The 27,301-nt window shown below is 36.5% G+C and overlaps 1 protein-coding gene across 7 annotated transcripts; it reads right to left on the bottom strand.

The window, feature by feature from the left end:
* Window positions 1-359: 359 nt before the first annotated feature.
* On the bottom strand, window positions 360-27,301 carry LOC5569575 (serine protease inhibitor 42Dd). Of its 7 annotated transcripts, none has more exons than XM_001658593.3 (5): window positions 27,185-27,301; window positions 26,714-26,883; window positions 17,526-18,317; window positions 17,322-17,463; window positions 360-525 (listed from the first exon to the last, which is right to left on the bottom strand). In XM_001658593.3, coding segments are annotated over exons 1-5 (1,245 nt in total). In that variant the 5' UTR covers window positions 27,186-27,301; the 3' UTR covers window positions 360-385. The 7 variants fall into 7 exon arrangements, with proteins under 7 accessions (XP_001658643.2, XP_021699739.1, XP_001658641.1 ...); XM_021844047.1 differs by lacking the exon at window positions 360-525 and adding an exon at window positions 11,406-11,577 and having other exon boundaries at window positions 27,185-27,300; XM_021844048.1 differs by lacking the exon at window positions 360-525 and adding an exon at window positions 15,764-16,044 and having other exon boundaries at window positions 27,185-27,300.

Genomic DNA, 27,301 nt, shown 5'->3' on the forward strand with positions numbered 1-27,301 from the left:
ATCATTTCGGAATCTCAGAATTCTTTTCAAAATCTTAGAATTCCTACGGAAATCTCAATATATTTTCCGAAATATCAAAAATCACATCATATTCCCATGATTTTTTACTCAAATGTAAATTATTCCAGGTTCTCAAAGCATGAGTAAATTCATATGTCAATCTCTGAACACAGACAAAAAGATGTCACACTATCACCACTGCCCATCGACCAACTTATTAATGATCGTTTTGAATTCATTTTTGTTCCGGTTTTAACGTTGTTCTAAGTGTTACGTTTGTTACGCAGCTACACACGCGCACAGCTTGCAGCGATCTCAATGCATGTCATCATCGGAATATCCAGAAAAAAAGTAGTTGATTTGTGTTTTCATGTACATTTATTTATTAATTTTTACCAAGACTGCTAATATGACCATTGAATACAACAAGGTGTGAATTGTTCTTATTCACCAGCGTGAAATAAAATGGACGGTTGACGTTGAAGACCACGGGTATAGTTAAACAACATAACATAATTGTGATGCCTGAAATGTAATGTTTAAATAAAATCATATCAGTTGAAATTCAGGAGTATGAATAAACATATAATGAAAATTATAAATGAATAATTATTTATTCGCAATTATCCATGCTCCTCCTTTGATCTAACCATGTGTATATTTTGTGACAAGCATGAAAATGCAGGCAACTCTCCTTTACTCGATATTTTGTATATCGATATCGATTTAGAGAACCATAGTAAGGCCGCATCCATGTATACTTCTTAGTGTTGAAAAATGGGTTAACCAACGTTTGAAGATCTGTAGCAAATTGTGAACGGTTTATTCCGAATTTTTCAATTGGTAATCTCAGAATAACATATTATAAAAATAATATGTGGAAAATAAAATCGATTTTATTACAGCAGTGTTGCCATTTTTTAACATTGTCAATGTACTTTGATAAGTCTTCTAAGAATAAAGCAATTGTGTTTCTATGTGCTTTAAATGTGACGTGAGGTCTTAATAAGTAACCTTATGAGGGCGTAAGTTATTTTTCATAATAATACTTTATTAGCACTTTCGTCAGGACGTACTTTTAACCAAAAAATTTTACAAATATCAATTTCCTTCAAATTTAAAATACTTTTCTTTAAAAGTATACGGGAAAAATGATTTTATTATATCGGTAAAATTGTTGCTCCAAATCTAACTTAATTTTTCCATCAGGCTTCTGATTGATGATGCTTTCGAAGAACAAGCCTTTTTTTGAAAATAAAAAACATAAATCCCGAATTTTCCAGCCAATTTCTAACAATCATTGATTTTGATAACCTCCAAACATCGAACGTTCTAATCGTTGTTCCATAGTCGAGTAAAATTTCATTATTTTGGAGAATTTTCACAATATTGCACAATACTAGTAGAACGATGTGCAAAACACCGATTGAAATTTCATTAATAAATTTTAAATATACAGCACTCACAAGGTGTCCACTTTATAAAATGAACAGTGAACGGTGAAAATACCTTTGCTTGCATCGCTAGAAAATAATTTGATACAATATTGAATTTTTGTACATGGCTCAGTCAGATATAATATCAAGCTTTCATTTGAGCTTAACATTTCTTAAATCGGACTGTTATTGCGAACGTTTCAATGATTTATGTCGAAAAAGAGTCAAAAAGGTTGGGCAGGCCTGTTATAAAAGAAACGGCCCGGCAGGAAACCTCTGTGGAAATTCTTCTTAGAATTCAAAGAATTCCTTCCGAAATGGTTTTAAAGCTTCCTTTATAAGTTTACCTAGGAATGGTTAAAAAATTTCCTCTATTAGTTTTACGACGAATTGTTCCAAAGATTGCTTCACAGTTAGTTCTCCCTAACTCGATATTTCATGTCTCAATATCGAGTTAGAGAACCATAGTAAAATTTGGTTTTCATGGCTCGATGGTTCCTTGAAATGCAGTTGTACTGATTTTGTGTTCTATAACTCGATGTCTCCCTAACTCAATGGTCCCTCCCTGGTCGAGCTATGGTGAGTTGACTGTATTAGTTTTTCTAGGAATTTCTTCCGAGATTCCTCCAAGAGTTGCTAGAGGGGTTTCATCAGTATTGACTGTACGGATTCCCTTGAGATTCCCTTAATTTAATCAGAAATTTCTCCATGAATTCCATGAAAGATTCTTCAAACAATTTCGCTCATATTAACTATGTCCAGGAGTTGCTTGAAGGATTTTATATTTCTTGACCGATATGTCTAAGAATTCAAGTAGTTGTTTGATAAAGGCTTCCATCAAATCATTTCTCCAGGACTTTAAATTTTTTTTCTTTATAAAATTATTCAGAGAATTCTGTCTACGATAACTTTTGAGATTCTTGCAAGAATTTGAAAACCCGAAAAAATACTCGAAGAGTTACATGAGTTGCTTCAAGAATTTATCCAAGAACCATCCCACGTATTACTTGAATTTCAAGCAAAGAAGGAAACCCTCAACTGATTCCATTAGGATTTGCTTTAGTAATGTTCTCAATAAGTTCTCCCATTCCTTTCTAGAAATAAATTCAAAGATTTTTCTCAGAACTCTTCCATGTTTTTTTATTACAAAAATTTCATATGGATTCCTAAAAAAACTGATCATGTATTCTTCCAGAGATTTCTCCCAGGAAACCCCCAGCAGTTTTAGCGATTATTAGTTTCTTCGGAACGTTTCCATAAAAAAAAAATCTTTAACGATGGTTATATTTTATTTAATAATGTTTTCTAGTGATTTTTGAATTAACCTTCAGGCTGTCGCTCTGTTGTACTTAATACAACGGATGATATGCTATCATTTTGTAACGAAGACATCTATCTGTACCAAACCAAAATGTATTCCTCATGAATATTCTTAAGAACAATACTTGAAAGTTTTTGGTTAACAGTACGGCTCTTTATAATACGTTAAAATTAACAAAGCTACATTTAAGTCGCATAGATAATAATAAACACACTATTTACGGTTCGAGTAGACAACAATTTAAAATCGGTATATCTCAAAATGCAGATAATTTTGAAACATGGGATCTTCTTTAAAGTTGTTCTGGACGTGGAGCGCTATCTGATAGTACTTCATTTAATTCAGAATTTGACCGCTAGGTGGCACTAGTGGGCATGGAACTTTGACTTTTGTTCTGCAGATATTTCAGGATCCTGACCATTTAGAAGGATGACATCTTCGGCAAAGCTGTTCAGCAAGTTAAGGACTGTCATTGTTCAAGCTAGTTGATTCATTTTTTTTTCACCAGGATTAATTTTTCAATAATTTTACTATGGAACTTCGTAGAAATTCTTCTAAGGGTTTCTTCATGATTATTTCCAGTATTCCTTTAGTAACTTTTCCAGTGACCCCATCAATAAAGTTGGTCAAAACTGATCAAAATGTACTAGAAAACTACATGGACTGCTGCAAATTATTTTTTTTTTTTTAAGAAGGATGCCTGGAAAAACTTATTGATGTTTTTCTTCAAAAGTTTCTTTATGTGTTCCTCCAAGGATTCCTTCAGGAATAATTCAATGCACTTTTTTTATTACCCCAGTAATCTCTTGCACCATGCGTTTATCCAGTGATTCTTTTGAAAAACATGCTCCAGTAATTCCACTAAAAAATTTCCAAAAAAAATATCGTCTAAAGTCCATAAATAAGATGTCTTCTACATTCTTCACGCACAAAAGTTGTCGAAAAAAAGAAAAGAAAAAGGCATCCGGACACTTCAAATCAACTCGATAAGGATTGTATCTTAGATTCTTCCAGAGGTCCATCCAAGAAGTATTTTGGGTATATATCCATGTATTCCTGCTAGGTTCTTTTTTTGACGTAGAAGTACGTCTTTCTTCTCTATACAGGAGTGAAATTGGAATTTCAAAACCAAGAGCGTTACGTTGGCATGAAATATTTTAAACGTTTATAACTTTTCGCTGGCTTAACGAAATTTCTTGATTAGCACCTTAATAGAAAGATAAGACATCAAAGCTTCATGTCGTTTACTTACTGAATCCCACATACCTGTCCAAATAGTTTAATAACTGTTTTAAATGAGAACGTTGATTTCAAGCAAATCTATAAATAGGAGTGGCTAGAGAAAAATTGACGTCATTTACTTTTCACTCTCCGATTGGCTCGCATCTCAGCAGGCGACAGATCGGCTTGCTCTTGCCGGGCGTGCTTCTCAGGCACAGACATTGATAGCGAAGGACGCCCCCGTTTGTCTTGCTTCGCTCAAATCAAACTGTCGAGCGAGCGAGAGAAGATGCCGTCCGAAGCCAAAGTCATCACCGCTGCCGCCGCCTAGAAGAAGAAGAGGAAGCAGTCCACAGGTGAATTTGCGGTCGAACTGTGAACACGGTCGGGCGAGTCATTCTCGCTTTGTGCTTCACCGCTTGTTTGCGTTCACCCAGCCATCGTCATCGCCGCCGCAAATTTCATCGGCCGAGGAGCATAAAATCATCATTGGTGGTCAAGAAGCAATCCCGTTAGGAGCAAATACCAGAAGCCCCCTGAGTTTTGCTGGTCCGAGCAGTGTTATTTATCCGTAACAACATCGAAGCCCAGATAGCCGTAGCGGTAAACGCGCAGCTATTCAGCAAGACCAAGCTGAGGGTCGTGGGTTCGAATCCCAACCGGTCGAGGATCTTTTCGGGTTGGAAATTTTCTCGACTTCCCAGGGCATAGAGTATCTTCGTCTGCCACACGATATACACATGCCAAAAATGGTCATTGGCAAAGTAAGCTCTCAGTTAATAACTGTGGAAGTGCTCATAAGAACACTAAGCTGAGAAGCAGGCTTTGTCCCAGTGGGGACGTAACGCCAGAAAGAAGAAGAACATCGAAGCTAAATAAGCCATCGGTTCTTTTCAGAGCCATCAAATTTGTGGAAAAGAGTTGAAAGAGAAATATTTCCGACTTTATTTATAACTTCTAATATTCCTAAATCAATTTCACGGCTTCATACAAAATTTCATTTGTCATGAATAATTTATGACTCAACCATTTGAGATTGATTTTCGCGTCGCTGCTGCAGTGCCATCGGGGTGAGTGCTCAACATTTCACAACGATTGTAAAATAGAGTGGAATTCCAACAGTGCCTTTTATGTTCCATATTTTATGGAACACTTTGATTAGCAAAATTATCCCATGTAACAAAATTGCGACATTTTTAGAATGCCTTTTGAAAAGAGATTCTCATTGAACAATTGTAATAATTTTGGCACCCATTGATCAGAAATTTACCGTCATAATAAAGAAAAACTATTAATTATCAATAGCTCGTATTGAATATTTAGAGAATGCCAATCATTCCAACAATTCATGTTCGACCAATTTCTCAACGTATTAGTATTCTCCGCAATTTCATGTAATTTCAAGCCCAACACATTATTGGCACATACCCATTTCCCAGATTGGTCGATCAGAAAGCGAAGAGCACAAAAGGGAGGAGCATCATCTGCGTATTCCAAGGTTATAAAACATGCTGCCTTCGTTGGATTCAGTTTCATTCCAATTCCGCTTTCGAGCTGGTTAAGAGCTCCTCCGAACTTGCTTAGCGAGAAGTACCTCGCTGCTAGAAGCCTGCTGAGCTGTTAATCCCAGGAATCGGTTTGGTGAAATTTCTCAAGATTTCAAGATGTAGGCGTAGCGTTTCCAGATGTCAACCTAAATCCCTGTGATCCGCTCCCTGTGCTGTTGTGGCAACCCACTTGAACTTATTTCACATCTTCTTATTCTTCTTCTTCTTGGTATTAACGTTCTCACTGGGACAGAGCCTGCTTCTCAGCTTAGTGTTCTTATGACACTTCCACAGTTATTAACTGAGAGCTTTCTTTGCCAAAGTTTCCATTTTTGCATTCGTATATCGTGTGGCAGGTACGATTATATTCTATGCCCAGGGAAGTCAAGAAAATTTCCATTACGAAACGATCCTGGACCGACCGGGAATCGAACCCAGACACCTTCAGCATGGCTTTGCTTTTAGCCGGGGACAAAAACCACTCGGCTAAGGAAGGCCCCAATTTATTCAATGCATTTGCAACTTTTTCGATTTTCCATACAAAATGACCAACTTTGGTAAGTTAGATCTCAGTTATTTATGGAAATATTTTCGAATAAAACATATAAAAAATATTTTCACAGAACATCAGATGTAACTTGACTTTTAACATATATTTTTGAATAATTTTTCCAATCACAAGTTTATAAGTAATAACGGTTTGACTAAACTGTAATTTTCGACGAAATATTCAAAACATTTTATCTTAAAATCTGATGGCCTTACACAAAAACTGTCTTTAGCAAACTTATTTATCTCGTCAAAATCTACAACTTTGCTAAAGATACCATGAACCTATTCCTTCAATATGTTTAGTTATGTCAATTATAAAAAATCGTCAACAAATTCACTTTAGTCAAACCGTTACTGCTTTTCAACGTGCGATTGGAAAAATCACTCAAAAATATATGTTAAAATTTAAGTTATGTCTGATATTCTGTGAAAATTTCATTCCAATCGGTCCATAAATAACTGAGATATAGTTTATCAAAGTTGGTCATTTTGCATGAAAAATCAAAAGAGTTGCAGTTTTTTTTTCTCAGCGACGAATCACACCATCAACGAAAATAGCGCGAAAGCAATAACCAATCGCGTGCGAGTAGCGAACGGAGTGACGAAACAACCAAGCGAGAACCCCACCACCCGCCATCGGTGAAAGAAGCTCGAGCAAATAAAACCACTGGTTTTTCTGCTCCCAGCTCATTCACAAATCGAACGGCATAACGAACGGATCAAGCAGCGGAGCAGCAAAAAAGAGCGCGTGAAAGCCACAGCAGTGTGCGAGTAACGAACGGAACCAGAGAGCAATGAAGCGAAAGCAACAACTGAAAATCATTCAGTAGACGGATTAGTAGTCAGCGCCAACCGGCGACCTGTTGGAAAGTAACGCCAGCGAAATATACACCATCTGCCTCTCCTTACCATTCATATTCTTGTACTTGATGAATTCAATGAAATGGTTTGGTTTGGCGATGGAGCAAAGAGTTATTTAGGATGATTTTACTTAAAAAAGAGTTGTTGATAAATATTCCAATCAATAAGAGTTGTTTTGAAAAAGTTCACTTTAGCAGAATTTTCCTCGGAAAATTTCTGCTTTACCAAAGAGTTGTTAATGAAATTCCTGCAGCAAAGGGTCGAGTTTCTCCCCACGAATATTTCCAGCCAGGACCAGTCATGGCTCCCGCTCCCAAAATTCTCGAGTACGGAAATTGGAAAATGTATTAAAATTGCGACAGATTTTAAATACTGTTCAATAAACTGTTTCTTGACCAATTGTAATGAGCAACTATTGATCTGAATTGATTTTTCTACATGTTGTCTATTGCGTTAATCTGAGAAATAGGCTATATGAAATTGATGTCTTGGCAAGGGATGTACAAGATGAGCACTATGCTGTTATTTCATCCCGACGGCACTGCAGCAGCGTTCTCGGAACATCCTCAAATTGTCGTATTGTCGATTTTTCGTGATAAATCAGATATTGTATGATGCTACGAGATGAATTAAGAGATTATAGCAAGTATGTGGTAAGCACATTAAGAAATATTACTACACACTCAATATGTTCGGTAAAAATAACTGGGTTTTTGAACTACCGAAAAAGTCAGTAAACTAAAAATAAATGTCAGAAATCGAAAAACAGAGATTTTTCACTGAAATTTTGCTGAGAGCATTCTTGATATATCATATATTGATAAAAAATAAAACATGGTGAAATTTGCTTTTCAATTACGCGTGGCGACAGTTTTCACTTTACTGACTTTTTCGGTAGTTCCAAAACCCAATAAAATTTTACCGACCCCAGTAATTTAATCTAAGTGTGTAGCTATACTGTGTTTATCACGAGAAGTCTTACTAGCTCGAAAGTGTAAATGAAATGAACCGAATCCTGTTGAGGGATTTTAATCCGAAGGTCATTCGTCCCTTAAATGAACCGAATCTGTCGAAGATAGTATGTTTTACATAATTTGAATTGCAGACGATGCTCCTCCCTTTCGTATTCTTCGCCTTCTTCTGATTGACCAATCTAGGATAAGGTACATGAAGTGGATCTCTTGGTTAGGGATTTACATATCTTGGAAAATTCACATGCGCGTTCGTATGGACAGTAAAATTATCAACATTATTTTAATAGCTTACAATAAATTAAAATCACGCATGTTTTGCTTTCGTGCAAATTTTAAATATTTCTGATCAATGTTCAATGTGTTCTGATTTATATACTATGACATTTGCAATAGACTAACATGTAGAAAAATTTCAGATCAACAGTTGCTCATTACAATTGGTCAGGAAACAGTTTATTGAACAGTATTTAAAATCTGTCGCAATTTTAATACATTTTCCAATTTCCATACTCGAGACTTTAGGAAGTGTTCCCCCATTATATGATAAATCAACGATGCTGTTAGAAATACCATACAATGCTGAGTAGTATGATGTTATTGAAGATTAACAGCTCGGCAGATTTCTAGCAGCGAGGTACTTCTCGCTGAGCAAGTTCGGAGGAGCTCTTACCAGCTCGAAAGCGGAATTGGAATGAAACTGAATCCAACGAAGGAAGTATGTTTTATAACCTCAGAATAGCAGATGATGCTCCTCCCTTTTGTGCTCTTCGCTTTCTGATCGACCAATCTGGGAAATGGGTATGTGCCAATAATATGTTGTTCTTAGAATTACTTGAAAATTGCGGAGAATGCTAATGCGTGAGAAATTGGTCGAACATGAATTGCTGGAAGGGTTGACATTAACTAAATATTCAATACGAGCTATTGATAATCAATAGTTTTCTTTATTATGAAGGTAAATTTCTGATCCATGGGTGCCAAAATTATTACAATTGTTCAATGAGAATCTCTTTTCAAAAGCATTCTTAATATGTCGCAATTTTGTTACATGTGATAATTTTGCTAATCAAAGTGTTCCCATAAAATATGGAACATCAAAGACGCTGTTGGAAATGCCACTCTATCTTACAATTGTTGTGGAATGTTGAGCACTCACCCCGACGGCACTGTAGCAGCGTCCGCGATTACAGTCTTAAAATGTTTAGTCATAAATTATTCATGACAAATGAAATTTTGTATGAAGCTGTGAAATTGATTTAGGAATATAAGAAGTCATATATAAAGTCGGAAATATTTCTCTTTTAACTCTTTTAACTCTAACTTCTAATTTGATGGCCCTGAAAAGAACCGATGGCTTTTTTAGCTTCGATGTTGTTACGGATAAATAACACTGCTCGGACCAGCAAAACTCAGGGGGCTTCTGGTATTTGCTCCTAACGGGATTGCTTCTTGACCACCAATGATTATTTTATCACGAGTCGAAATTTTGAAGCGCGGGTCAACAGCTCCTCGGCCGATGAAATTTGCGGCGGCGATGACGATTTCTGGGTGAACGCAAACAAGCGGTGAAGCACAAAGCGAGAATGACTCGCCCGACAGTGTTCACAGTTCGACCGCAAATTTTCCTGTGGACTGCTCTTCTTCTTCTTGGCGGAGGCAGCGGTGATGACTTTGGCTTCGGACGGCATCTTCTCTCGCTCGCTCGACAGTTTGATTTGAGCGAAGGAAGACAAACGGGGAGGTCCTTCGCTATCGATGTCTGTGCCTGAGAAGCACGCCCGGTTAGAGCAAGACGATCTGTTGCCTGCTGAGATGCGATCCTAGCGGAGAATGGAAAGCAAATGACGTCAATTTTTCTCTAGCACCCTATTTATAAATTTGCTTGAAATCAACGTTCTCTTTTAAAACAGTTATTAAACTATTTGGACAGGTATGTGGGATTCAGTAAGTAAACGACATGACCCTTTGATGTCTTGTCTTTTAATTGAGGTGCCATTCAAGGAATTTCGTCAAACCAGCAAACAGTTATAAGAGTTCAAAATATTTCATGCCAACGTAAGGCTCTTGGTTTTGAAATTCCAATTTCACTCCTGTATAGAGAATTTTTATGTTACTTTCAAACTTTCAAACATAATCAAATGCAAACGCATTCAGTTCCCGATGGTTAGTGCCTGTGCTTTTACTGCTCATAAGTCGCAAGGTGGAACTTTCGTGTACGACTATGACAAAAGCCAGGATCAGCAATTGGTATATGTTGGTTTGTCGCGGGTTACTTCACTGCAAGGACTATTTTTGACAAACTCTTCCAATTTTTTTAAGTTCCTTTATGCCAAAGGCAGCAATTCTCCCAAGAGGGTTGACTTGAGGAATGAGCTGCAGCGCTTAGGCAATCATCGATTTGATACGAACTGCGTGAAATACTGGATCATAGCGGCCAAGCCTGCATATTGTATCAATGTACAGAGCCTAAATGCTCATGTAATGAGACTGCTACAGATCAAAGCACTGGACCGATTCTATCGATTCTCACGATCGAAGCACCCGAGCTATCAAACATCTAATCTACTGGAGGAGTTTGGCGAACTACAGCTGGAGCCAGAAACCGATCACCCAACCACAGACACACAGACTCTGTGACCCAACCAAGCAACACAAGGAAGCAACGACCAAACAAACAAATTCAATCATCTGGCATTATTCCTGGAACACCGAACACTGATTCTCGGAACCACAGAACGACAAATGGTTCTTTTCAGGACTACCAAAATGAGTCCAAAAAGAGTTAACTTCTGAAAACTTCATCCGATCAATAACAACACAAAACTAATACACTTACAAATTCATACACATGACAAATCAAATTATTAATCATCGTAGTTCTACGTCAACCCCGCGGTAATGTAATAGACATTACCCACCCCAAATTTTTCTTCTTAATCGAATATCCCTGAAAGTATTTTTAGGACTTCCGCGCTGCTGCTTGCAGTAGGTATTAGAGATAGAGGAGCTGCTGCGGTCACAACATTGCTCGGTTTATTTTTCTATGAAAATGTCATAAGCTATTTACTGAGAGCCTTTTTGACAAAGTTGGAATTTTTGTATTGCAATCGTATAGTAGGCACGATGCTGTAGTGTCAGGGAAGCCCAGAAAATTCTTATTACGTAAAGTTTCTGAACTAACAATAATTTTATAACTTTGGAAATGTTAATAGCGTCGAAAAAAATAACAAAAACAAAAAAATAAAACAATATTGTAAGAAAGGTTTAAAACGTGCTATGTATTCTAAAATGAGAAAAGGATTTTAAATTTATTCTTTTCACATAAATCTAAGGGCTTTCTCTCATTAAAGAATGCATGTTGAACAAAATTTAAAAAAAAAAGTATAATGCCTCGATATATCATATATTCGAAAAAACTTAACGAATATAAAAATCGAGTTACGTTACATATAGGTGTTACTGTACATGTCATCATCAAATAAGAAAACATAAGTTTATAAATTTATTAAAAAAACATATTTTTTATTTCTTATATTACCTTAAATTCAGTACACGACCGTTAAAAACAACAAGTTTTTCTTTTCTGTTGATCAACGCAAAATAAAATGGATGGTTGACGTTGAATTCCACCGGTATGATCAGACACATGGCCATCATTATCATGCCTGAAATATATCATAAGTGATGAATTTGGAGAATTCATGATAGAGAAAAATAAGCAGTGGGATTTGTAAAGTATTGGAATCTAAGAATGCTTTTACACAAAATGAAGCTAGCATAAGGGCGTAAGTCGCATGATCGACTTCTCTTCATCGATTCTCTCTTCTGTAAATAAAGGTGACAAGATGAGGGTTTGTTAGCATTTTTGCAGTTCAGGACGCTAGGCAGGGATGTAATCTTGCGTCCTGAGGTGAAAAAATGCTGACAAACCCGCGTCTTGTCACCTTTATTCACAGAAGAGAGGATCAATGAAGAGAAATAGGTCATGCGACTTACGCCCTTATTCTAGCACACGCTTGAAATAACCGTTGAGTCGACCAATGCTATTGGTATGTCATAATGTAGCTCAAAATATAGGTAATCCGCAGCATAATAAAAAGCATAATTTGAAAACTTTCATAAAAAAAAATTTAATTGCATTTGTTATTGCGGGGAAATTTAAAAATTTGGATTGCTTCGCGGAAATAACGCGCAGTGAGCTATCTCCGCATAGAATAAATGCACCACAGCAAGCATTGCAGTTTTTTAGAAGAGAAGATGCATTTCATTGACAGTAAGTGCGGAATTTTTTTCTCATGAACCGCTGGAACAAAATTGATTTCAATTATTCATTCAGACTATCATATTTATCGGAAAGTTGGGATCCACAGTCGTGAAATGTGCTAAATGACTTCATGGATCTTCAACGCCGTTGAAATAAGACATAGGCAATCTAACCCATAGCTGTTGTGTAAACCCTTAAAAGCGGTCCAGAGGACCAAATTCTAAACGAGGAGTTGTGATAATCTGTAAGGTTTTTGGAGGTTTTTGTTCTAACCCTCTATGGACCTGATGTCACGACTTTACTAATTGGACCGTTTGAGCGGTGCCCTGTGTTAACTTTACGTGACCATGGCAAACTAAGTGAATTTTGGCACCGCTCAAACGTCTAAATTAGTGAACTTCGTGCATAGGCCAAGGGAGAAGTTGGATGACCTTGTCATTCCTCATTCTTTCTGTCAAATACTCATCACAATATATCTACCCTTTTTCTCTGACAGAAATTCACTCTTATGGTGAAACCACTTCCCCCTAGGGCCATTGGTCCATCTGGATCTAATGCACGGAGTTCATTATTTCGACGATTTAGACGCGGCTGCCCGAATTCAACCTCGTTGCCAAATGGCCAACCTAAATAATTACCGGGCACCACTCAAAAGTCAACCAGTGAACTTATTGCATTGGCATTGGTCTATACATGGGGCTTTTGGCATTTTCCCAACTTCTCAGGAAGCCGTCTATTTTATTTTTCGAGGATAACCTATCAATCCCTACCAGTTAGCAAGATTCATGTCTTGTACGTTTAGTTTTATTCTTTTTTCTCAACCAAATCATTCAGATCACTATAATGTTATCTTGAGTCAAAATTATCAAAGAACAATAAAAATTACAGAATGACAGACGACGTATCATGATTTTTGTTTATTCAATATGTATTCGATGTCAATGCTACAATGCTCGATGTCACGGGTGGCTTAGATTAAATCAGTGGAAAATTTCCCGGTAGATTGCTTTGGATTTTCCATGAATCTAATTTTTCTTGCAACGCGTAATACTGCATCTAAGTGTTCCTATTTCCGCTCATGTTAAACAGATTTTATGACGATCATACTAAAGTAAAGTATGCATTATTTCGAATTTCGTTATTTCATTCATTTTCATTTATTTAGTTAACATCTACACAGATAACACTGAATCAACAATTTCACGCCACAATACTCGGTTCGTGGCCGCATCTCTCCATCCTCGGTTCTGCCCCACGCTCGCCAAATCGATACGCACTTGATCCGCCCACCTAGCTCGCTTGCGCTCCACGCCTTCTTGTACCAACCGGATCCGAAGCGAATACCATCTTTGCAGGGTTGTTTGTCCCGCATTCTTGCAACATGCCCTGCCCATCGTATCCTTCCAGCTTTGGCCACCTTCTGGATACTGGGTTCGCCGTAGAGTTGGGCGAGCTCGTGGTTCATCCTTCGCCGCCACACACCGTTCTCCTGCACACCGTCGAAGATCGTCCTAAGCACCCGACGTTCGAAGACTCCAAGTGCTTGCAAGTCCTCCTCGAGCATCGATCCACGTTTTCATGCCCGTAGAGGACTACCGGCCTTATGAGCGTTTTGTACATGGTACATTGGTGCGGGCGTGAATCTTTTTTGACCGCAGCTTCTTCTGGAGGCCATAGTAGGCCCGACTTCCACTGATGATGCGCCTCCGTATTTCACGGCTAACGTTATTGTCAGCCGTCAGCAAGGATCCAAGGTAGACGAACTCGTCGACCACCTCGAACGTATCCCCGTCTATCGTAACACTGCTACCCTAGGCGAGCCCTGTCGCGCTCGGCCCACCAGCTAGCATGTACTTTGTCTTGGCCGCATTCCACCACCAGTCCAACTTTTGCTGCCTCGCGTTTCAGGCGGTGTACAGGTCTGCCACCTTTCAAATGTTCGGCCGACGATGTCCATATCATCCGCGAAGCAAACAAATTGACTGGATCTCGTAAAAATCATACCCCGGCTGTTAAGCCCGGCTCTCCGCATAACACCTTCTAGCGCAATATTGAACAACAGGCACGAAGTCCATCACCTTGTCGTAGTCCCCGGTGGGATCCAAACGAACTGGAGTGTTCGCCTGAACCTTCACACAATTTTGCACACCTTCCATCGTCGCTCTTATCAGTCTCGTGAGCTTCCCGGGAAAGCTGTTCTCGTCCATGATAGATGGTATGGTTACCTCTAAACGTTCGCACCATTGATCCCTTCCAACACACTTCCTGCAACGCTACGATGCCGAATCCACGGTCCTTTAGCACGTCGGCGAGTATGCGTGTGCTCCCGATGAAGTTGAGAGACTTACAGTTCCACGTACCGAGCTTCCAATCGCTAGTCCAATTTCGTTATTTATCCTGATATTTTGTTATGGTCAAACTATCACTACAGCAGCAATAAAGAAGGCCGTATACTTAAATCGTCAGATTTATTTTTCATTTCGTACATTTTTTTTAATTAGCGGTTATTGGAACACATAAACATAACTCCTGATCCAATAGCCGCTCACAGAGCCTTGTGTTTTTAATATAAATAATTATTTTAACAAATAAAAACTATTTTTAGATGGCTTCATTTGAAAATGTATGATGATACTAGAAAATATCCGGTGCGAAAAAGATTTCATTTTCACACAAAAAATTAGTTTTTACAATAGCGTGCACTAATAGGGGCATGAGTGGCTATTGATGAACTTATGGTAATATGAAAATACCTGAAGGTCGTAGACACCAAAGGCAAATTGGGTAAATTGAGATGTAAAATTGTGAAAAATAATAGAATCGTTCTGGTGGGCTTCGATCCCACGACTCCCAATACGCTAGACTGGGCGCGTTAACCAACTATGCCACAGAACGGGCAACAATTCTGCAGCGCAATCGGCCATCCTGAAACCAAAGTCCGTCACGACCCCATTTTCTCCTTCACAACCCTACATCTCCTTCGGCTCTCTGAGATGCTCAATTCGACTCTCCTAAGCGTGCTTACGAACAACAGTGAGAGATTTTATTTTTAGCGTTGAGTTATGGTAATATATTTTTAATGAATGTTTAATGCTAGCTTAATATTGTTTTACCAAACTAATAATAATGGTGCTGCCTAACACAAAACAGTTGCATGCATTAAAACAATATTTGAATGTTTGAATTGATTCTAATTATTACCTAAGATTTGCGGTTAGGGGTAAAATCGATTTTGGTTGTACCTACCGATTTGCGTATTTTAATCGTCGGTGAGGAATAAACACACCTTGAGTGTAACCATATGCCCACTTGTACATATATAAACCGTTCATCTTCGAAGTTGCATTCATACTCAAGAGCTTCCAAGCATTTGAATTTCTTTGATTGAAATGTTTCACACTGATATGACTGAAGCAAAGCAAATGAAAACAGAATGAACACGAAAATGACACATACAAACTAGGTATGTTTATTCCACGTCAATCCATCGGAATGTGAGTAGGCAATAAACAGACTTTTTTTAAATGGATTGCTGTCTGTCCAATTAGATATGGGTTTTGTAGTAATTGTTTAAAAACTCAGCAATGTTCGATTTTTGCATTTAAAATTTATTGTTATTTTCTCAACAAAGTACAACATTTAGTATACAATCTCAGTTTTATTGCGAATCTTAATCAGGCTACACACAGTGCATTTGTGCGAAATTTTGAATCCCAACGCTACAACTAGGCACTTGAACAGCTTGTTTAGATTTGATTCATCCGCCCGATGAAAAACATCTGTTCATTTTGCTTCAGGATATACAGGAAGGGATGGTCGACGGTGAAGTACGGATGAATTATCATGCATCTCATCATCATAATCATACCTATATGGGGGATTGGAACGAGATTATAAAATCGAACGGTGAAGCAAATTCTTTCTAGAAATAGACTAATCTGACATATTGCATAAACAAAAGCCAACCCAGCCACATGCATGAGCATTTGATCGATAACATTGATAAGGAATCGTGATGATAAGATAACTTTCGAGGTTTTTTGGCTTTCTGTAATGGAAAGTTTGTCACAATTGTCGTGCACACATTGCTTTTCATGAATGTTAGTCATATACTAAGTGGTATCAAACTAGTATCCATTGGTGGATATCTAGCTCGATATCGAGAAACAGAATGTTGGGTATGGTATAGTTCACTGTAATTAGAAGTCAATGTTTGCCTATTGAATCAATACTTACCAAATATTTGCACATTTGGAAAAGCGTGTACTGAGCTGTAGCATAAAAGGCAAATGGCAAATGGGTTCCCATGATAATTCTCATACAAACTTTGATCTCACTTCTCATCAAAATTTTCTCAAACTCAATCTTCTTAGTCAACATATTGAAGGAAAACACGTCAACCCAATCGTAAAATTGTCGAACAAATTTATCATTGAAGCGATGTCCAAAATGGGCACTTTAATTTGAAGTTAGTTCTTAGCATAGAACTTTTATTTTTTAAGCACATTTATATATTTTGAATATACAATAATGCAATTTGTATGTTGAATTCCGTCTTTAACGTACAAATGTGCCATAGATGTCCAATGTATGGAACTAATGTTTTAAAGAAACATCGAAATGCTTTGGTCATCGTATATAGTACTCGCTTTTTGCCTTAGGTCGTAGATAATAAATAAACATTCTTAACTTTTTATTGTAAATATATTTAAGGAAAAATTTCAAAGCTCATCATGTGGCGTTTGCATATTTCCGCTCGCGACAACTTTTCTTCCCACAAATAAATGGTGACTATCCTTCAGCAGTACGAAAAGGTATGGATGATCTGCTCTAAACAAGGTTGGTGGAAACGGAGCACTTCTTTTCATTCGTACAACTGTCCCTACAAACGTACAAACATTCAGCCTTCTTTCACCAAGCAATTGAAATTAACTTGTATTTAAGGTGAAGATAAATTGAAGCCACTCCCTAAAACTTCGAGATCACAAATGTAGAGTACCCGACAGCCTTTCAAGCTTGGTCAACGATAGAATCGTTTGAAGTTTCCAGGAAGAACGGCTTTGATTCATCTTTACCTTAAGAAATGAGTATGCATGATAAGCAATAAGTCAAAAGCCCACTGAAAGAAAAAGGTATTGATCTTACCCGTAGCTGCAGCAGCCTCCGCGCCTTCTTCATTGACTTCGATGAACGCTTTGTGCACAACCTTGGAAACCTTCAGTGGATCATTCTGCTCCAGCAGTTCACTGAAGTCTGCGCTGTCACTGAACATGGTGCCCATTCCAAGCTATAAAAAAACAGCCGGTAAACATTTCTAGTTGAAAACTAAAACCTTGAGAATTTATTAACCTTTTCCAGTGTTTCCTTGAGATCCAAATCGAATTCAATTTTGAACTTGGGTAAGAATACTTCCACTTCCTGGCTATGCATCTTGGTGAGCATATCAGGAATATCGATGTTGTGCAGGTTTTCCTCCAGCTTAGACAGACCCGTGCGTTCGTGCGGAAGAAGGATTAGCATACTGACGTCGCTATCGCTGTAGGTCAGTTCTAGTGCTGCAAGGCCAAGATCGTCGAAAACACCATGCTTGAAATGTTTCTTGGTGTTCATCATGGGAACATCTACGGATTCGGTTTCGCTGATCCAGAAAGGCATCGGTCGGGTGCTCTCTGGGTTGAACTGATGCGTCCATGTACCCTTGAAGTGGATTGCATTGACTAATACCAAACGCGTCATATCGTCCAGCGAATCAGGCGAAATCAGATCCTTGATTTTATCGTTTGTCTTCTGTTCAACCCAGGTGTTGATTTTTTTGGCTGTCGCTGTGTTGTCCTGGAAGTTTACGGACTCAGCCTCCGAACGGAAACCTTTCTGTGCGATTTCATGGAAGTTAGACTTCACTGAATACTTCTGCATGATGTACATTTTGTTGGCAATTTTAAGGCTTTTATTGCCATCTAGATTTTTCATGATGTTGCCATAGCTCTCCGCAATCGACGATTTTTGAGCTGGGTCGTACTTCAACCCTCTGAACATTTCCTCCGCTGTTAGGCCTCCTGCTCCCATAGCGGCCAGCGACAAACAGGTGCTGATCGAAAATGGTGAAATGACGACATTTTTCTTTTCGTTGGCGATTATTTGCTGTCGGGAAGAATTACGGTTAATATTTAGCTAAATATTCTTGGGAAAATGTAATGCATAAATGTTTTTATAAATCATCTAACATGGTTTCATTGTGATGGAATTATGTTTTAATAGTTATCGCTTCTGCTTTATAATCAGAAATGCAAGGGTTTAATCCCAGAACTATTTTTCAATTCACAGTACTTTGTTATTCTGAATTATATCTATCTTTTTTTTTACTATCGCTAGAACCAGAAATGTTCCCTATCTTTCATTAAAAGGCGCGCTTTTCTAATACTTTATATATTGGCAATCTGGTTAGAACACACGCCTCTCACACCGAGGACCTGGGATCGAATCCCACCCCCAAGATTAGTCACTAAAATTTCAGTGACGACTTCCTTCGGAAGGGAAGTAAAGCCGTTGGTCCGGAGATGACAGGGTGGCCAGTGAAAAGTCAATTTCGAATTCCCGGTTTTCTCCCGGTTTTTTCCCGGAGTTTCAAAAATATTCCCGGTTTCATTAGGGCGTCTGTACCAGTGATAGTGGCACTAGTAACGGGTTGAGGAATACAAAATCGCCAAAAAATAACGGGAACTCGTTTTTTATATCTGAATACGTCATTCGAAAGCTTTTTTATTATATTTCACGTAAAAAATAATCTTAGAATGATAAAATTATTAATTCTATCAAAAAAAGCATTTCCTCCATTACTGGAACACGTTCCAGTAATAGTGGTATTTGCTAACTTCTGTTCCTATAATAGTGGTTTACATTGATTTCCCATTGAGACTCACTATTATAGGAACGCCCCACTATAACTGGTGCAAAGGAGCAAAAAAGTTAAGGATTTTAATTGTTTTCTACTATTTCCTTACTATTTAACAAGATTTTTTTTCACACATTCATATCATTTTGACAATGTCCATGTTAGAAAAATACACATAAAAATAAAAATTGGTTATAACACGCTTGAAACGGCACTACCACTATTATTGGTACACACACTATGACTGGATCAGACACACTATAAGCAAAAAAAAAAGTTAATTACGAAAATTTTTACTATTCCAAACGACTTCAAGTACGATTTTTTTTGGCCATACACCGAAGCACTACTATTAGGGTAAATAAAAAAACGGAAATCAGATTTGTTGCCGCCACTTTTTCAAAAATGACCAAAAAAATATTTTTTTTTATTGAGAGTGAAATTTTATTTCGAATTGAGCTCGCACTAGAAAATTTCTTGATCAATTATGTCGCAGAAATTTACTTTTCTTGATGGGAACGGCAAACTTAACTTAACCGTGGAATTTATTATTTTCATGAAAATGTTTTGTATAGGGAAAGTGTACCAGTTATGGCCATAGTGGTTCCCTATTTGGCCATATGCAAAATATGGATAACTTTTACATTTTAATCTTTCTGAATGTTTTAACATCAAGATTTATACTTTATCTTACTGCTAAAACACAAAAGATTTTTCAAAATGTGAAGGCATTCAAGATATCACGTATGGCGAAATAGGGAACCACTATGGCCATAACTGGTACACCTACCCTAACTAAAAGTTTGACCACTTGCTTGCATGATATCTAGCCAACTATAGAATAAACCATAATTTCAATTCAAAATAGCCACACAGTGTTGGTAGACGTTAAAAAGAGTTTATCAATTGTCAAAAATTTCGTTCATAAGCATGGAAATTCATAAAGCATTCGGAACTAATTCTATATATTATATGTCCCCAAAACTCAGAAAGTTTTACTCAGGGCAATTACTTCTGACAAAATAACACAGATAGTTATAATTCTGCAATGGATTGAAGTTATATTTTTTACATTATAAAACAAAAAGCAAATATCAAATCTTTTGTGATCAAGGGTTTAAATATTCCAAATATATTCGGAAAAATACTTTTCAATATTCCTAAGAGAAGCTTTGTTATATCTATATTCATACATCAAATTCATATAAATATTGTTTTTAAAAGTTAGGTAAATTTTCCTATAAGTTGCTTCCTAAAAATGATTGAAATAATATTATCCTAAGGATGCTAAAATATAATTTTAGCAATAAAACCTAAGTATTGAATGGTTGGACTTCTAGCTAAGATTCATAGAAAATTGGTTTTGCAAAGTTGAAGCAACGCGAATTGAAAGCTTGCTTTAAAAAATGTAATTGATAACACCCCAACATTGTATTTTGTAACATTTAATTTCATGAATAAACACTATTCGCAAGAATTTTCTTTATTTAATTTTAACTTATTGGCTAATTAATTACTGGATTAATACAAGTCTTCGTTTAGACTATTATGTTTCCATATTCTATACTCTTACTAGTCAATAAAACTTGAGATTGAAATGATGAACATTTTCATACCAGTTTCCCGGCGTTAATTGAAATTCCCGCATATTTCCCGGTTTTCTCCCGGTGATTTGCGATTCCGGCTTTTTCCCGGTTTTCCCGATTTCCCGGTGCGCTGGTCACCCTGGGAGATGAGCTAGCCCAGGGCTAAAAATCTCGTTAATAAAGATAGAAAAAAAAAAAAGATTTATGTATGAATTCCACCGAAAATGTTTATGAATCCCTGTTTTATCCAAGTATTACTTCATGCATTTATTTTGAGATTCTTTCGGAAATCATAAATAATTGAAGTACTTTTTGAAGTAATTAATTTTTGAATAATATGATAAATTCATGTAGAAATCTATTAAATGATTTCTCATGGAATTATTCTTCTTATTTATGGTGTTACGTCTCTACTGTGACAGAGTCTGCATCTCGGCTTATTCTTCTCATGAGAACAGTCACCGACAGATAACTTTCTTAGCCATCTTCATGTGTATATCGTGTGGCAAGCACGAAGATGATCTATGCCCTGAGAAGTCGAGACAATTTCCATTCCGTAAAGATCTTCGATCGAGAGATTCGTATTCGCAACCCTCAAAATGGTTTTGCTGAATAACTATGGCTAATGACTAGCAATCCCTGAGTGAACCTTTGAAGGAATTTCAATTGAGCTAGAAAAATCTTTAGACTCTAAGCGTAGTAACACTAGAACGATTGTGATCTCTGATGGAAATTATCAGAGCCGTTTTTTCTAATGGTATTTTATCAAGTTTTCTTAATGTCAGCTCGGGCGTTCCGCAAGGATCTGTTCTAGGTCCTTTCTTGTTCAGTTTATACATAAATGATCTCCCATCTGTTATTAAATATTGTTCTATACATTTATTCGCTGATGATGTTCAGTTGTATTTTGATTGTAAAAAATATGATGCAGAGACTATTGCATGTTTCATTAATGAAGATCTTGAATCTATCAGGAAATGGTCTGAACTGAACTCTCTCAAACTGAATGCTCGAAAAACCAATGCTCTTTTAATAAATCGTGGAAATAGCTGTGAATGTCCAAAAATTCAAATTGGTTCTGACCCCGTAAGATTTGTTGATAGTGCAACCAGTTTAGGGTACACTGTTGAAACTTCTTTCAAATGGGACAAATACGTTTTAGGTCAGTGCGGTAAAATTTATGGTGTTTTACGATCTCTTTATTCAAAGGCTAATCTGTTCAGCTTCGATATGAAATTGAAATTGTTCAAAACTTTCATTTTACCATATTTTATATCTTGTGATTTTTTGTTCTTCAGTGTAACGTCTAGAACTCAAGAAAAACTTAGAGTAGCGCTTAATTCATGTGTTCGTTTTGTATATGGTTTAAAACGTCTGGACCATGTTTCTCACCTTCAACAAACACTGTTGGACAACCCCTTTCATGGTTTTTACAAGGCACGTATTAGTATCATAGTCCATAAGTTAATTCTTATCAAAAATCCTAGATATTTGCACACAAAATTGAGATCCTTAAGAAGTAATAAAAGCAGAAATTTTTCCATCCCAGTTCATTATACGTCACAATATTCAGGTACATTTTTCGTGAAGGGTGTCGGTTTATGGAATGCTCTGCCGAATTTCTTAAAGGAAATAAATTCAATTATAGTGTTTAAGAAGCAATGCAAAGTACACTTTAATTAGTTTTAGTATATTTTTTTTCTGTAATATGTAAAAGTAAAAGTGATTGTTACCATGACGCACTCCATAACTACTTTGTGGCAATTATAAGATTTATATCTTACGCTGCTTGTGAAAAATGCAATAAATAAATAAATAAGGCCGGAACAAATTTGAAATTTTACTTGTGTCTCTTCAAAAAATCAGAAGGGGAAAATAAATAAAACATCTTATTTTCAGTGTAGATTTGTATTATTCTTTGTGTTTTTTAGCTAGCTTTGTAATTTGTATTTACTGTATTATATGAGTTAACAGGTGTTATTGGATAACAAGTCCTCAATCTGTTTGTTTTACTGTAACAGAGTTGCCTATGAAAAGAGATTTTTTTATGATTTACATGAATTCTTCTTCTTCTTAGCATTACGTCACTACTGAGACAGAGCCTGCTTCTCAGCTTATTGTCCTTATGAAAACTTTCACAGTTATTAACCGAAAGCTTTGTTTGCCAAAGTAGCCATTTTCGCATTCGTATATCATGTGGAAGGTACGATGACACTTAATGCCCAGGGAAGTCAAGGAAATTTCCATAACGAAAAGATCCTGGACCGACCGGGAATGTTACATTAGGGCTGTTCAAAATTTAAAAAAAAAAGTTTGAAAATTCAATCTCCCATATCTTTCTTACAATCCTTACCATAAAAATAGTGTTTGGTGAAATTTTCAGCTTTCTAGGTGGTGATTTGAAGGTGACCCAAAGACGATCTTGGTTTATATGGAAATTACTATGAAGAAATGTTGAAACATGTTCCAACCACGTTAGTACTGGAATGTAAGTACAAATTTATCATCCCATAGTAAAAACTCATTCTTCAAACCATAATAAAGAAGTTTGCTGAAGAGAGCAATTCAATCCGATCGACAGGAGAAAAGATATTTATGAGTTTATTAGCTATTATTTAGCTTCACAGCCCTGCAATCATCTACAAAAATCCCAAACAAAATTTGCTCAAAACGGATTTGTTTCTTCACCAACTTCCTTCATTAAGACTTGAAGAAAAAGTTTTCCCTATGGAATGATATGTTTGTACCACCAGTACTATCGTAATTGGAACATTTTTCAGAATTTCTGCGTATTAATTTTCATATAAACCTACATCGTCTTTGGGCCAACTTTAAATCAACACCTAGAACGCTGAAAATTTTACAGAACACTATTTTTAAGGTGAAGATTATAAGAAAGATATGAGAGATTGGATTTTCAAACATTTTTAAGATTTGAATCGCCATGTTACACATGTTGGACCAAATTGATACAATCTAAATATGATTTCAAGTTGCATATAAGTGCAACATTTTCGCAGTCATCTTGAAATTGTTATTAGCTAGAGTACAATTTGAAAGCCGTTTTTTGAAAAATGTTATGCGATCGATGTTACGAACATCGAAAAAATGTCGTGTTTATTATTCAAACATTTTGACTTGACGAATATATGTGGGAAAACATAGTTTTTCACCATATGAGAATAAAAAATGATAGATTTCCCTGAATTTCCAATTTATTATTTTTTGTCCCCCCCCTCGACACATTTTGATGGAAGGTGACAAAAGAAGATTTTAAGATTTGTTCCGGCCTAAATAAATAAATAAATAAATAAATACAAAACTGAATTCGTCGTTATTCTCAGAGGTACCTCTGGACGAACATATAGGCGAAGGAACTTTGGGTGGAATTCATGGTTTATTTCACTGGAGATTTCAAGTGTCTTCATACAAATCCTGTTTAACACTTATAGGTTAATCCATTGAAAATTAATACTGAATTTTTGGGATTAACATCTCGAGGAGTTCAATAGGAGATATCTGAAGCAGGAATTGCAAAATTCGTTCTCAATTGATTTTGAAGTACGATCGAAGCAAGCGAAGAAAAACATCCTATCTGCATCGATCCATGATTGGAAATGTTTCTCAAGTTGTAACAAGTTTTATAAATAACAGCAGCGAAAGAGTGCCCCAGAGAGAGAGAGAGAGCGATGATTAAACTCATTTTTCTCGTCAATTTACTATTGAGGGTAGGTGTTTTGCTTCACACATTCCCTGAACTATAATCCGATAAAACCAGATCTGTAGCAGTAGATAAATAGACTATCATGATGTGTTGTGTTACAGAGAGCCGAGATAAGTAAGTGATACTCTCATTTTTTCAGAATTCAACTGCCGTTCAACTTGAATAATTTTAAATAAATCGAAATGTTTAGCCTTTTGGTGATTCTTATTCCGGACGCTTCTTCACTTTTGCCTCATATTCCGGACACTTTCTAGGATTTGAATTCCGGACATCTCATGAAAATCATCAAAATTCAAATCATCAATTGAAATCGTTAAACCACTAAAGAGACGTCTAAGGCAGTTGGGCATTATAAATTTGCATAGATATTTATGAAAATAGCTTATTAAAACGAGCCTCGAAATAGTGAACTTTGAACGGCAAAAATTGAAACATTTCGTGTGAAATGTTACCCATACAAAGTAGCGTGTCCGGAATTAGAAGCTGTCCGTAATATGAATCAAAACGGTAGTATCCTGAGAAATTTCTAGGGATGTCTTTTAGACAAGAACTAAATGAAATCCTTGGTAAAATGCAAAAGTAAAAAGCAGTTCATCGAGGAATCTCTGCTTAAATGCTGAAAAAGTAAATTCTTGTATTATTAAATTAATACTTTGTGGAATTTCAGGAGCAATTGCAGTCAAATTAGCTGGATGAATATATGAGGGGATTAGTGATGCTGAAGGAAATTTCTGTAGGGGTTTTCTCCAGAGTATTTTTGGAGGAAAAAACAACATATGTGCAACAATTTGCACTTCATTTAGCCTACTGTGAATAAGAGAGTAGAATGCATTGTACTTCAACCGTTCCGTTCCATGCAAACAGTGAGAAAAAATACTGTAGTAACACTGCCGTGAATCGCAAGTCAGTCCCATCTGCATTATCGTCAAAATGGAGTTGATATCAGTTTTCAACATATATTCCTATGATTTTCAGCTGCATTAACTAGACAACAATTTTTGTTCAATAAAATGATAAAATTAGGAAAAAACACCAAGTCGGATTGTCCCATAATGGAAACTAATCTCATATCAGTCCCCCTACACTGCGTAACTTAGTGACGCAAAAATACCAAGTATAATATTGAAATCATGTAGTGATGATCTGTCAACTACGGCTTAATAATGTAGTTAGGTTCGTTTCATTGGTTTTTACAATAATATATTCTTCATGTGTTTTTTTGCTGACTTCCGAAGAGTTTAGAAATTACATTCTTTAATTTTCTAAAAAATAAACTAAAGGTTTTGTGCGTCAAACAGTCAGATATATTGCGACCTTTTCAACAGCAAATCGACGCAGTATCCGAAGCATCAAAAATCTTTCAGTTAGCTCAGCATATAGTCAAATTTTGCCAAATTTTAAGATTTATATGAAAATTACCTGCATTTTATTCTTGGGATAGGGGATGAATAAAAACTGAGTATTCTATTTATTCTAAGAATTGTTGGAAAAAGTGATTTCAATTGGACACATGACCGTCCCACTGCAGTAGGTTTCAAAGTCATCGCGAAATAAAGTTGATCGTGTAGAAAATTTTAAAGTGTTACACATATTTGTTCATAAAATTTAAAGCATATCTATTAAAGGATATCTATGCTTCCACCAACAGTTAAGCTTTGCAATGCTAATTTATTTTCGAATATCAGAGTGAAAAGCAATTTGTGAAAGTTGCATTTACATGAAAGATGTTTAATGTTACCTCGGATTACGGTACATTATCTATGAAATGCCCTTTACCTGTCAAGCGAATAATCAGCCTTCAACTTTTCTCACAAGTATTAACTTTGAATATTGGGCGCCAAAATGTAGTTCACTGATCAACTGATTTAAATGAATGTCAATTTGACGATTATTTAATGATCATAAAGTATAAATAAAACGTTAAACTCGAAATAAAATTAATGAAAATTAAATGTTCTTTAAATGCGCATAACAATATTCGATGGGTTACTTGTAAACCCTTTGAAAATAAAATAAAAATCTGGATAGATTAACTTGATCTGATGACGTCTTATCTCCTGTGAAAGGAATGAAAAAAAAGTTGCTCCTTGGAGAATATGTCAAAAGGGGTGAAACACCTCGAATTAAGTTTCACAAGCTTCGAATGGATTTCCTCGGCTTACAGGTGAGTTCTTTACTTTTTATTGGACTTAAGTATTTTCTTTCAGATAGCACTGGGATTTCTTTCTTTTAACCAGATAACCAGCAACGAAACAAATGTTTGTCGATTTGTGTAGACCGTGACTCATCGATTGAAATTTCACCGGATTGTTACTCATAATCACCTTTTACCTACCTTGTACAAATCCAACGCAAAGTCATTGGTTTTGCGAACAAACTGGGCATCGACGGTTTGGGCCATTTTTGGAGAATACTGGAATTCGGGATCGGAGGTTACACTGAATACTAATAATGGGCGGAATAGTAAAGCGACGATAACGAGCTGGATCACACTGCAAGGAGGCACTGTAACGAATCAACAGTAGAACTAACACTGAATGTATAGAAAATTTTACTTTTATACGAACGTGATGACTACGTTCGGTTAAATACTATCATATCGTATACTACCAATGCCGGTTGGGTGATGTTTGAGTGTATTGCGTGAGTTGTGAGGGTGCAAAATATTTTTACTTTTTTAGAAGTTGAGATGATATCATTCTTCACCGGATTCCCCATTGAGTACATACAATCATCATGGAAATGCGTCTCATATAAGCAAAACAAAACGGGATTAATTGATATTGCAAAATTCGCAAGTACTTACTTGAATACTTCGACGATCTATCATCACACACGAAAAGCTTCGACGCTTCTGCGAATCAATATAATCGTATAGGGTTCATCTGTCAGACGTTTTTGAACCTGATGTTCTATGCAATAT

The sequence above is a fragment of the Aedes aegypti genome, chromosome 2, assembly GCF_002204515.2.
Source record: "Aedes aegypti strain LVP_AGWG chromosome 2, AaegL5.0 Primary Assembly, whole genome shotgun sequence".
NCBI lineage: Eukaryota > Metazoa > Arthropoda > Insecta > Diptera > Culicidae > Aedes > Aedes aegypti.

Excerpts from the sequence above, each read along its gene's own strand:
- LOC5569575 (XM_021844046.1), bottom strand. Across the intron at positions 17,464-17,525 it reads TCAAGGAAACACTGGAAAAG|CTTGGAATGGGCACCATGTT; the intron begins GTTAATAAATTC and ends GTTTTTTTATAG. Across the intron at positions 17,059-17,321 it reads GGAGGCTGCTGCAGCTACGG|GGACAGTTGTACGAATGAAA; the intron begins GTAAGATCAATA and ends GTACGTTTGTAG.